This window comes from Diadema antillarum, unplaced genomic scaffold (genome assembly GCF_040938485.1).
Source record: "Diadema antillarum isolate AM-2024a unplaced genomic scaffold, OU_Dant_1.0 seq00002125_RagTag, whole genome shotgun sequence".
Classification (NCBI taxonomy): domain Eukaryota; kingdom Metazoa; phylum Echinodermata; class Echinoidea; order Diadematoida; family Diadematidae; genus Diadema; species Diadema antillarum.
The window spans coordinates 16552-29935 of NW_027272765.1; the positions used below are offsets into that span (position 1 = coordinate 16552).

The window sequence follows — 13384 nt, forward strand, 5'->3', positions numbered from 1 at the left end:
CTCAATGTAGTTGCTGCTAGCACCATGTCTCTCACAATCCACGGTTCCAGCTCAATGATGACTGGACAGACAGGGCCGCAGTTGCATTAACTTTCGGATTTGCTTGAGAAGTAAGTCTCTAACATGGGCACGGCTCAGTTTTCTTTGCATCAATATTCCCTCTTTTGATTCAGGAGGAAGATTCGCCTTGCCCACATATCAACTTCCAAAATCGCAAACGGCAAAACGCGAGGGAGAGCTTGATCGGTCTTGCCAGTTGTAGTTGTTGTTTATATGATGACATAATGTTCATCATTCTGTGCAGAGCGAAGGAAAAAGTTCGAGCCAAATGACTTAAATAGGCAATAAATAAGTCATTTGTTCCCATCGGCACCCCCTTCGTATGGAAGAATAATGATTCTGTTCTGACAACGTGACAGTTAGGAGGAGCTGGTGGCATCCTCGTGGGCTGCTCTCTTGTATGGAAGGTTTGTAGTTGCTCAATATCATGAACTCATGCTGAATGCTATCATTTTCTCTCCTCAGCTGCTCAGTAAAGGATCATTAGGCACCTTCCAACGACAGATGGAATGAAATTTGGATCACTATCAAAATTTTGCATTTCAAATCACTGCTCAAACCAGGCAAACTTCTCCAGAATAATTGCTATCGAAACATTGATGATTTTGGGGGCAGCCGTTCACACGACGACCAAAATTATCTCACAAATCCACCCGTGTGGAACGACATTGACCGCTGTCTGACTTCCAGGTGTTCAGCGAGCCATCCGGCATGCCGCATAGTCACGTGTATCGCATGCATTCATGCATTGCAGCACACTCGATGCAGGCCCGGGCCTGAACATACACACACACACACATACACATCGCCATCGGTATGCACTGTGTGCGCTCACAGCTGACCCGTTTATGTGTGGCACGAATGAATCGCTGCTGTAAGAAATGGACCATACTATAGCCGCCTACGCAGAATAAAAGCTCACGCATTGTGGGCTAAAAAACATTGATGTTTGAATCGACATTCTGACGGGAACCAGCGTGGAGCAATCACAGCAATTACTTGGAAACATCACATTACTGGGGAAAAATCTCACAAATAGTAGGATTTGGATCCCCAGGCGAATCTCAATCTAAATTTGGTGTTCACACAATAAATCAGTAAACTTTGGTAATGATCCCAATCCCAAACTGCCATGTGAATTCCCCTTGTACAGTTTTATTTGATAGTTTCAGTTGCACCTAATCAAAGTGGTTGTTCACTATAAATAATGTGAAACTTTACCAAGTTACATGTAGCCTGTTAGGTCTCCAAAACAACATTTCTGTGGTTTGGCATGACATCTTTCTAATGAAAATGAAACATCTACCTGTATCTTGAAAAAGCTTGTCTGCTTCCTAACTCAAATGAATAGCTTAAGTTACCTGTTATTGTGCAAACTTTGCCGGCTGTCAATAGATTTGCCGGCTGTCAATAGATGGGGTTGAAGATCATACCAGCCACAGTATATAACTGTGGCTATGCTTCATTTTCATTTATCATTATTATTATTTTTTTCATATTAATCTCAAGTCATATTAAAGTTTGTGGAGAATCAGTGGAAGGTCAAGAAAATAGCTTGGTACGTAAAAATTATGCATATATGGTACATAAAAATTATGCATATAATGTGGAATAAGAATAAAAAAAGAAGTTTCAACTAAGAAGTTAGAAAATGTTACTGTAAAACCAAAAAGCATTTGTAGCATAAAACTTCTGTGAACTGGAGCCGGCAGCCTTTTTGGCATCATGAACCTTTCGATAAACGCCAGAGGCATTCAATACATTATGTGAACGAACACTTTTGCATGCAATTTACTTTTGGTGAATGTTGTTCAAGTTTAATGCGTATGAAAATGTCTGTTTTTACAGTAGCTGTCTGCATTTCAATACTTGCTCACCGAGCCATAGGATGGACTCCTTGACATCGAAGGGGTACTTCATGTCTCCATCAACCAGTCCCGGGGTGTCGACGAACGTCACCAGGCTGAACTTCTTCTGCTTGGAAGTGATGACCTCCGTGTTGAGGTACTCGACCACGCCTTGTTTGGGGGAGGAGGGAGGAAGTGTTTTTTTTTTTTTTGGGGGGGGGGGGGGTTGAGATAGAAGGAAATGGAGGGGGTGGAGGTGGAGGAGGGGGTGGAGGAGGAGGAGGAGGAGGATAACAATGGGGGGAGAGGGGTAGGAAGACAAAGAAAATAAGGGAAGGTGGATGAAAGGGGGGGGGGAAGAAAAGGAGGAGGAGCGGAAGGAGATTAGTGCAAGGAGGATGAAGAGGGGAAGGAGGTTCAGGAGAAGGGGTGCATGAAGGGGGGGGGGGGGGGGAGAGAGAGAGAGAGAGAGGGAAAGAATGGATGTGAGGAACCAGGGAAGAGAAGGGGCATGGGTGAAGGAAGAGTGGGAGATGGGGAGGTTGAAGGGCAGAAATAAGGGTGGGAGCAAGAAATACGAAATAGGAAGATTAAGGTTATGAGTATGTTGAACCCTAAATCATAGGGTACCAGTATCTAAGTTTCGGGTCAGGACAAAACATTTATTACGAAGATGGTCCTAAATGCTTTCTCATAATTTTTGTTTTGTTGTATTTGAAGAGGTCAGTCTTTTCTGAAATAAAATAATTGATCTCTTTGGGATTCTACTGGTAAGCAATTAAACAACTCAAATATTCAATTAAATAATGCACTCTTCAGGTCAGTACTTGTATAACAAAACATTTGACCTTGAGTGCCATTCTTTGTAATGGCCAGTCATCATAAAATTACTTTATTGTAGACGATATTGTCTGAGGAAAAATAAGAAAACATGGGTGCCAGCAATGTTTCTGTGACCAGTGTCCTGGGTTGAATGCTCAACTGATTGTAAAAGATTGCAAAGTCCACAAAAGTTTTATCTATTGTCCAAATTGATTGCTGAAGCAAGACAGAAAAAAAAAAACAAACACTGCATGAAAACAAAGGGAAAGATGTTATTGACCGCAAAAATGCTGGTGTCATTTACAATTTATGTACACTTTGTGGAAATACATTCTGTATTTATTCGGAGGTGATTTCTAAATAAAACATAGCCTTTGGATACACTCCCAGGGTCAATCACACCATACCCTCAAAAAAATATGGCGCTGAAGGCAGACCCAGAAAGTTGAGTCCTAGCACAAACTATTTGTACTTCGGTGGTGTTGCTCGGTTCGAACACAGTTAAGAACAGTATTGCTTGCCAGAAATGTGTGGACACTTCTAATTTCAGTTGGAATTCCAGGGATTATGATTACACAATTCACGCCAACACTGATCCACTTCTATTTTTGCTACAGCATAATCCTGGTAATACACAGGCTTGTAGCCACATGGCACCTTGTCACAACAAAACATCCACCTAGCTGTGTCTCCATTAAAAGAATCTGTGCCAAACTAGCCAATCTACAAAAGTGTGATTTCCACAGAGATGCCTGACATGATTATGGTCATATAGGCACAGACAAGATGCAAAGAGGGGATGGGGGGGGGGGGGGGGGGCACCTGCAGGTTTGTAACTTATGATTAGTTCAATCTGCAGAGATAACTACATTTACATGAAGGAATGAAGAGTTCTTCTCTGCATTATAGCTTATTCTTAAAATATCTCTTTAAAAAAGAGAATATCACTCAGAAGCTAAGAAGTATCGGGGTGGGGTGGTAAATATGGACAAGAGAGAACTGGCAGACGATAATCCCATTCACTTGTAGAAGTTATCTTCCAGTATGAATCAATCCCACATCTCCTGCCTCTGTTTAACAATGCCGGCTCCTCTGTAGCATCGTTCACACTAGCACTGATCCTGGTTGAACCGGTCCGTCTGGTCTACACCACTACATCATGCTGCATTTGTCTTGGCTAAAGTCACAACGCAACTAGATGTAGAGGCGCAGGGCAGCAGACACGTGTCAGTAGCCGAGGGACCCAGAGCTATGCTCAACATCCAGAGACAAGCGGCTCTCTCTTCTCAGTGGTTACAGTCTCTTCTTAAAACGGTCTTCATTCCCGGCACATCATCACCATCATCATCATCATCACTGGTGATTATGGCAGCCTTGCAAAGTCACGTGAAGCAATTACTGTTCACATATTCTCCTCAACTGCTCATCACAGATTGTATGACTGGTTGGCGGCATCGAAGACACATTAATCAAAATCACGCCGTAAAATTTCCATCTCGCGGTTTAATACCGCAATCGCTGCACGTTAATCATCAACCCATTCCTCTTGTAGGCCTGCTTCCCAAAGATTCCACAAATAGGGTTTACTTCTCCTGTTTAGCAGCGCACATGTGCATTACATCGGAAGAACATGAATACCGACGCTACTTTTAAATCATGTGCGTGTGTTTCCTGTTTGTACGTGTGTGCTTTCTGCTTTCACACAGCGATATCAAGATTGGGACAGTTGCCATGGAAACAGTTACATGCGCTCATTGCATTCACAAAAGGGGGTGGGGGGTGGGGGCGGGGAATGGGATGATCAGTCAACTTTGGAAAATATGCACACACAAAAAAATACCCTCTCTCATCGCCACAACATTCTACGCACAATGGGCAATGATGTCACCTCTCACGGTCGACATATGCTAATGTCACTCTGGCAGCTCGATCACTACACAGGCATTATCTACCACCACTCGGACCTTCTTGGTCAACATACAATTGCTGACGTCATCCCGATGCCCACTCGGATTTTGGCGCTGTGGACGCCAAAAATAGCTCCGGCTATGACTGCTGTTGCTCGCATGCTTCCCATTGCTTTTTAAGAGAGACAATCACAATGCTCATAATGTGCATTACTCCTTCAGGGACAACTCAAAGACAGTTTTGCGCTCCATGTGAATCCACATATCCCGATTCTGGAGTCTCTCACAAACACACACACACAAAAAAATCTTCCCACTCCACTCGGTCGCCGTTAAACCACAGGCAGTGCGGGGGCGCCCTCCTTCATTTACAGCACAAGCTGGTAATTTTGCATCATGACATATTTAGGGTGGCCATATGTTTGCTTGTAATTTGGGGGGATGCACCAAAGAAACAGACACATCCTGCTAAAAGATGATGTATTATTATGTTTATTGAGTCTGAGGATTCCAATGTTTGCTCCTCCAACTTTTGCACTTCATAGACCACACCGTGTTTGAAAAAGAGAATACGAAAACATAGAAGAGCAGCCTGGGATAATGTAATCCTACACCCGAATGTATTTATGAAAAGGATGCAGTTAAAAACCTTAGTAAGTACAGTGAGACACCATGTCATACTGCAGTGGCTAACATCAGAAGATAAATGAGATGAGAAGAGAAGGACAAAACACTCCACCATACATTTTTTTGTTCTTATTCTTTTCAATCATGATGTCATTATGAAGATACAATATGAACAACTGCTTTCATGCTAATAAACCATTCTTGTGCAGAACAACTAACACACTACCATCTAAGGGGAACTGGATTATGGTATCAAAATCTAGTCACTCATGGATTTCCGTTCTTTTTTCATAAGCCTTCAAAATGATCATTCCCAATCGTAAAGTTTTTCCAGTTTTATCTTCACACATTCCCAGTAACACTGGATGCTTTAGAGGACCAAGCAGCTCACTTTTTTTTCTGTTCCTTTTTTTTTATGCTGGAAATTATCAAACAATTATTGCCTTTTTACTATAAGATCCCTCTGTCTATACCAGATCTTGACTACTCATACCAAGAACAGTGAAGGGAATGGTAACTGCATTTCTTGAGAACCTATCTTCCAGATTACAATGTATGTCTTGACTGGTTTCAGACACACAGTTATTTACTCAATCTTGGACAATGGAGAATGGCTCAAAACTCCATTTCAATTTAGATAAAACTTTCTGAATACCAAGGATGCAAAATCTACCTTGTGTGTGATGTACGTACACTGCACTAGACGTAATTGTGTCAGTATACAGTATAGAAATACGCATATCATCATCATCAGTTTCTTCTATCGACATAAACCTTAAGTCTCAGCAGAGATTTCTTTTATAACATAAACATTCACTTGAATGGGGAAAGTGTCTGCTTTCATGCAATACAATGAAAAGGGACTACTTAATTAGTAGGGCCTACTTGAAAATGACATTCAAAGGATATTCAAGTGGTATTCTACACTTCCATCCTTTCTATCCACTTCCTTTCGACAGGTTTACTTTTTGGGTGGTGCCTGTAAAGCAAGTCGGACACTAGCACAGAATCTGCTGCTAATACTCGGCAGTCTAAACAAAGCGAAATAAATCTTTGGAATAGAAAGACAATGTCATATGATATTGATGAAGGACTCAACGGCTAAAATTGGATCTCCTATCTTTGCAGAGTATGCCAGGTTTTACACCGCCTGCTGATTCCGTGAGAGTATGATTAATGGGGCAAGTGGCATGCGGTGATTAATTCTTGGAAATCACACTGCGCTTTCAAAAAACACACACACACAAAACTGCACTTTTACGTCATGAAGCAGGTTGCTATACAAACCCCCGCAAAAAAAACAAAACAAAATGTCAACGGTTGTTGACTCGTGGACATGCAAACAGTACTTGCCTTTGGGGGGCATTGGTCATTAGTCCACGTTTGGCAGGTGGGATGACCATCTGTGGTACGAAAATACCCAAGGAAGACTGGTTTGGGCTTGTCATAATGACGATGGTATGGGTGCAATCCCCAAATGAGACTGCGACAGGATTTGAAATACTGTCTTGGCTAGCTGTACTGGGCTGAAAACACTACCAGAAATCCAGCGTTTGACAATCGAGGGAGATTGGTCCAATAGTAAGACACAGCATACACTCTTTATACACAGATGATACATAGACACACACAACTCTCTCTCACACACACACACACACACACAGACACATAGACACAGACACACACACAAACACACAATGGCTTCCGAGATGCTAGACAGACATACATGTACCATACCCATTCTTTATCACCGGCGATGGTAGCATTAATGGAAGCACAACCGCCTGCATCCCATATGGGAAGACGATGGCCACTCCCGTAGCACAATCGGGAAAGCTCTGAACGCGAAGCTGCGAAAAAATCTCCAGCGGCAGAAATCTGCGGTGGTCCCATCGCACAAACATGCAGTGATGGCTACACAGTAGAGGGATTCCAAGGGCAACATATGCACACGGATAGCTGTCCCAAGATTTCACTGCCGCAACCGATGTGTATTCCTCCCTAATGCACCGTTTTCACACCACGCAGCTCTCTTGCAACAATCCAGATGTCCATCCATCCATCCATCGAGACTTTTTTTTTGGGGGGGGGGGAGGGGTTGGAGGATGGGGGTTGGAGGTGAACCGTTAGCCTTCACAGATGCAGTAGGTCCTGGAATTCTGTGGAATTCATGGTGCATGGATGTGTGACTGCTGGATGCCGCAGTCCCCACGTTTCACGTACGTTTCCCGCCGACACCGCACTGAGAGCGTTTTCCATCCCGCCTCCATACACTTCACCGGGCAGCTGATACCAATATAGTCTTGCATTAACATATCAGCCTGCTGATGAAGCGTACACAGACTGGATATTGGGCATTAAAGATACACACCTCCCGTGCGGATGGGCTAAAAAAAAAAGAATATCACGAGAACCTGGACCCAGATTCCTTGCGACCATCGCTTCCTACTATCCATGCATCCCTCCCCTCCCCTATCCTCATTCCCCCCCCCTCCCCCGCACTTCCCATTTCCCCCCTCCCCCTACCTTCCATGTAAGCTACAATTTGTACTGCTTGCATTCAATCCACCACACATGTACCAGGGCTCAGTGCCAACATCGGCATCAAATTCTGAATTTTTTCTCCCCTACACCATTTCGCCTCCAGAATACCTCTCAAGTGATAGCACCGTTTCCATGCCAACACATGATATGTGCAGTTGCCCTTCAGGTAGTCACAAAATTGGTGGAGGACCTTTAAAACCCGATTTCGATGAATTATTTCTTCTCACGCATGACATTTCTATCTCCCACCATAATTCTATCCATTCCACACAATGTGTCTTTTGTGTGGGCTGGTGCCCCATTTGTTCCGTCACAATATGCTCAACCACCAATAAATTGGTAAAATGGAAATCAGCCACTCTTAAAATGAGGGTACTTTTGTGACGAAACCTAGGAGGCTGACGTAGAAAAAAAAAAGAGAAACATTACCATATTTCCAATACAAACTTTCTATATTTAATAGCTTTTTGCTGCAGTGTACACACAACTGCCTTTTTGTCTATGTGGAAAGAGGTATAATCAGAAATGATGTATGAAACCCTACTGTATGTCAAACTGTGCATCAAACTTCCTGTTTGCTTTGGCAATGTATAAATCGAGAACATTTTTATTCGTCCCGTCTCTCCACTTTGAATGTACATGGTGCCTTGTAGTCGGCTTTGATTACAGCACACCATTATCCTTCATAGATGTGACATTATTCACGACCCTGAAGTTCATGGTTTTCAGAAATTCCCAACACCTTCGGCCATTCACAAGCTTGCAAATTCGGGAGAAGGAAGTTAAATTCGGAACATGAATGGGCAAAAAAAAAAAAAATCCACAACAAACCTCTTTCACATCTGGCTCTCTGATGTTCTATCAAAAGGGATATATAATGGAGTATATTGCCCCTCCCTTTGTTATAATCCAATTAACTGCACAAAATGAATGATTAAAACAAAATGACTGGCCGTTATTTTCAGGGCATCATAAAAGGAGCATTGAGTTCGCAAAAATCACTCCACATATCTTTCAGTCGGGCACATCATGGACTGATGAGCTTGGGCAATATACTCTGGAGAATATTGCCTAGCCAGTCAACATTCGTGCATATCTTACCATCCAACTTGGCCAGCTCCTTGAAGTGGGGGTACAGATGGAGTGTGGCATTTCCCTGCAGAGTGAACCAAATAATAGGATAGAGGAAAACAAAATTAGAGAGAATTTACATTCAACATATTTCTTTGTGGCCTATATATGATTTGTGAAACATTCCTAGGAAGTGATGAATAATAAACCAGAAAGGACTATCTCAAAACTACAGCATACCTCCAAATTCCAGAAAGTACAAATAACAATCTTAAACAGCAGAACAAGACTGTCAGTAGTTATCATAGCGTCCAATTGTAATTGACTGCATTGGTCAAGGATGTGGGCTTCATAGCATCTACTTAGACATAAGATGTGCAATGAACACATGCACTCAATGGATTGACGAATGACTGTCCCAAACACAGCGCATTAGCATCACCCTTCACACAAATACCATTTTGAATTAATAGGGTCTGTTTCCACAGAATCTGCACAAGTGATGTAAAGAGTGAAAAGTGTGTTGAACTTTTTGTTTTTTCCATGCCCAGTGACATTATGCCCTGTCATACAGTTGTAATCGAAAATTCAAACTGCCAAAGTTTACAATGTGGCATGAAAACATGAACACTTTTCATTATGTCTCTTAGTTTTTCTGGTAAAGCCTGTGCCTCTCATGGCTTTCTCACAAGTCTCTTGGTGATATAAGCGAGTCTAGAACAGCAACAGAAATCAGGACTAAAGTGTATAAACTAAAGAAGTAGTGTAGGCCTATGTGTAGATGGTTAATAAAGGATAAAGAGGTAGAGACAGAGAAAAAGAGATGGATACAGAATACAATGCACATTTATGTTTTGTCTGTAAGGATATAAACCTACATATGAATGTGTACATACATTTGTATGTATGCATACACGGTATGCATTTCTGCCTGTACAATTGTATGTTTGCACATTTGTATGTACACGTATACAACTGTATGTCTGAATGTATGCATACAGTATAAAATGGTTCACACAAGTATACCAGTCTGGTCGGGATTCTCTGCAATGCAAATATACCCTAGCCAGAGACTGGTAGCCTTCGTTCAAGACTTCCTGGGGAAAGCACATAGTAGGCCGACATGGTGGGAACAAGTGACAGCTGACACCTTACAGGACAAGATAGTTCCGTGTTGCATGATACTTTCAGATAGAGCATACAACGTGCGCAACACCTCATGAACAAACAAAAAGAAATCGGCGAGCTTTACACCCATCAATTTCGAAACCCAACGGCACAGCCTTTCACAAATAATTGTTTTGTTATGTTGTTTTCAAATCCTCTACTTCTGGAAGTTTCATTTTTCTTTCACCCATCAACAAATCATGTGTCTGCTTGTTGACAGATTAGGATGTGCTCTGCGATGCTTACAAAGCAGTTTTTGCAGTGTGGTTATACATTCTTCCCAAATCATTTCAAACATACTGAGTTATAGATTAAAGGGATCGTACAGTTTTGGTTGAGACCTTATTTCAGGTTGAGACCTTATTTCAGGTTTCTAACAATTTTTTGGTGAGATAATGAGAAATCTCTTATGAAATTTGAAAGAGCATGTAATTCTATGAGGAATTCAATGTTTATTTGATGAAAATATGGTTTTGAGATGGCTGAGATATCCAAAAAAGAGCGATTCTGATAAAGTGTGGAACCCACACTTTATTACATCGCTTTGTTTTACTTTGTTTTTTGATGTTTCAGTCATTCCAAACCCGATTTTCATTAAATAAACTTTGAATTCCTATTAAAATGGTATGCTCTGTACTATATCATAAGTGTTTTCTTGGTATCTCCCAAAAAGTTAAAAGCCCAATTCTCATCTCCACCAATACTGTACCATCCCTTAAAAAAAAAAAAAAATTGATGACAATCAAACACAAGAAAAAAACAATAAAGCAAGACTGCGAGTACACTCATTAGTGATAACATGACATGACAACAGTATCCAATGTTTTATCACATCAAGAATGCCATACTAAAACGTACTGATACACAGAAAATTATCCACTGCTCCAATCCTGAAACATACTGCTGTACTGGGATAAACAACTGCTCATCTATAATTCTGGAAATCACCAAACAACACTGAGCAACATTGCTCTTTTCAGTAGAAAATAAAACAAAAAATCTGCAAAAATTCCACACTTTCTTTCAACATGAATGTTCATAATGACATACTCTTCCCATGTGACATCTCTCCCTCAACCTCTCAAAATTAAATCAAAGGAACCTCCCTCAACAACCATACTATTCTGAGATAAATAAACTACCTCTAATCTCCCTCAGAGAGCCCGTCAATGAAGCTGCAGTCTCGAGATCATGCCAAATTGCTAGAGTGAATGATTTTTCCAGCGGTGCCACAGACATAGAGGCAATATTTTCATTTCAACCTTTTGATGGGGTGTGACGGCAAACAGAATGCATAAGGCAGAATCATAGTTATACCTCCCTCCACCCCCCCCCCCCCCCTGAACATGGTGCCCAAAGCCCCATGTGCTGATATTTTGTGCAAACTAACCCCGTTCACTTTGGGAATATCCACAAATGCGTTTGGAATTCATCCTTCGGTGTGAACAAATGGCACCTTGAATTAAAATCCAGTTTCATCGGGGCCAGCTACTTGTATGTTCCTTTTCTGGCATGATTCCTGGCACCACCACACAAGAGACGGTTGTGCACGACAATGAGCCATTTTCTTTCTCTCTCTCACTCACACCTCTCTCATTCTATTCGGGCTGTAGAGGTAATCTATTCCAACACGCAGACAGAAATCTAACAGGCTCAAAAATAGGGGGGGGGGGGGAAGAGGGTAGGGGGAGCAATCAACCTTTCTGACATGTTTGCCACCCCGCAGAGTGAGCAGACACTTACATCAACACACGGGGCGGGCATGCGTGCATTCGGTGCGCGAGATAACAGTCGCCGACAGGTGTGAACGGTAGCATTAGTCTGCGCATGCAATCATCGCGGAGGAACCAAACTCGCCCATTGCAATTGCAGATGACGGTAAATACGGCAAACTGGACATGAATGATGCAAGCTGCTAGATGAAGCTCTTGCAATGTAATCTCCATCCTTTCCACCTTACTTTCTCTACAATTCTTGTTCCCCCTCCCCCAGATAAACTCCTCGTGCTGATTCCCTCTAAACTGTATGGCTTGATGAAAAAACAACAACTACTATTACAACAGGTTCGCATGGTGGATGTGTCTTCACAATCACCAGCCAAGTCCATGCATGGCAATAGATTCTCATCAATGGGTGTACCTCACATTCAAGAACCACAGAGTTCATAGAGACTTGGAGCTTACATTTTGCCATGGACCACGCATTCCATGATTTTAATCTAAAGTAACTAAGCACAGTGGCAATCAGATGTGATCGAAACAAGCAACCTGCACCTGAAGCACGCGCCGTGATGGCATCCCGGAAATTTCTCGCTGGGAATGCGGCGAGCCGGAACCTGTCGCCCTCCACGGCCACCAGTGACAGAATGCCAGCTAACTCGTATGATTTGCAACAAAGCAATGATGCTCCAGTCAATCTCCGTCAATCTTTACGGCAATTCATCCACAGTAAAGAACAAAGTGCCGATGATTTGCAAAATCACCTTATCATTTGTGGCCGTACATAATCTAATTACAACGGTTATAACCTTCGTCATTTCCGCTTGATCGCTGTACACAACACGTAATTGGCAATTCGCTTGTGAGCTTTGTTAAAGGGATGGGTATACACTGTAGTTGTGGTCGAGATGGCATTTCAAGTTTCCAACCTTTTTGTGAGATAATGAGACACCTCTTATGAAATATGAAAGAGAGTATAGTTGTAATGGGAACTCAAGCTTTATTTGATGAATATTGGTTTTGAAATGTCAGAGATATCCAAAAACAGAGAGGCCCTTATAAAAGGTGGGACCCCTTTTACCCACCCCCCCCCCCACCCCCATTTCTTGCCCTAGTCCAGTCCCAGCTTTTCAGTGTATCATTATAGCTTGGCCTTGGTGAACACAATACTGTCTGGAGGTCAGAAGCTCTATGTGAACAGACTGCAGGGCAGGGGCAGAGAGCATACAGCCATGCTCTCAATGTAGGCTGCACGTAGGGGATGTTAAACACAAGAGAGATTTCCCACCTAAAGTCGTTAGACCGTCATTGTATCGTCTTAAGGGTGGCATGATTAAACACGCCTCATTGACACCGGTGTTAGGAGGGGGAGGGGCGAAGTGTCTAGAACACAACGTATTGTACAGTATGTACCTGGAGTAATTTTGGCTCCAAATCATGATTCCACAGCGGCAGACATGTACACATAGAGATTAGAGAGGCTTTACAAGAAATTCTGCGTAGAAATGCCTCTTTCTCCATACGCGGATACTGCTTCCCATATCCGAGGGGATTTTCATTCTTTTGTGCCAGGAAATACACACAAACAAGGAAGTTTTCTGTCACTGTTAAATTCTAAAAC

General features: G+C 42.3%; 1 protein-coding gene across 1 annotated transcript in view; it reads right to left on the reverse strand.

The window, feature by feature from the left end:
- LOC139714000 (uncharacterized) overlaps positions 1 to 13384 on the reverse strand; it is a 55435-nt gene that overhangs the window by 15632 nt on the left and 26419 nt on the right. Inside the window, exons 5-6 of the mRNA XM_071625725.1 lie at positions 8909 to 8963; positions 1938 to 2078 (exon numbers count right to left, since the gene is read on the reverse strand). Of these exons, the coding sequence (XP_071481826.1) occupies positions 1938 to 2078; positions 8909 to 8963 (196 nt within the window). The remainder of the gene's footprint in view (positions 1 to 1937; positions 2079 to 8908; positions 8964 to 13384) is intronic.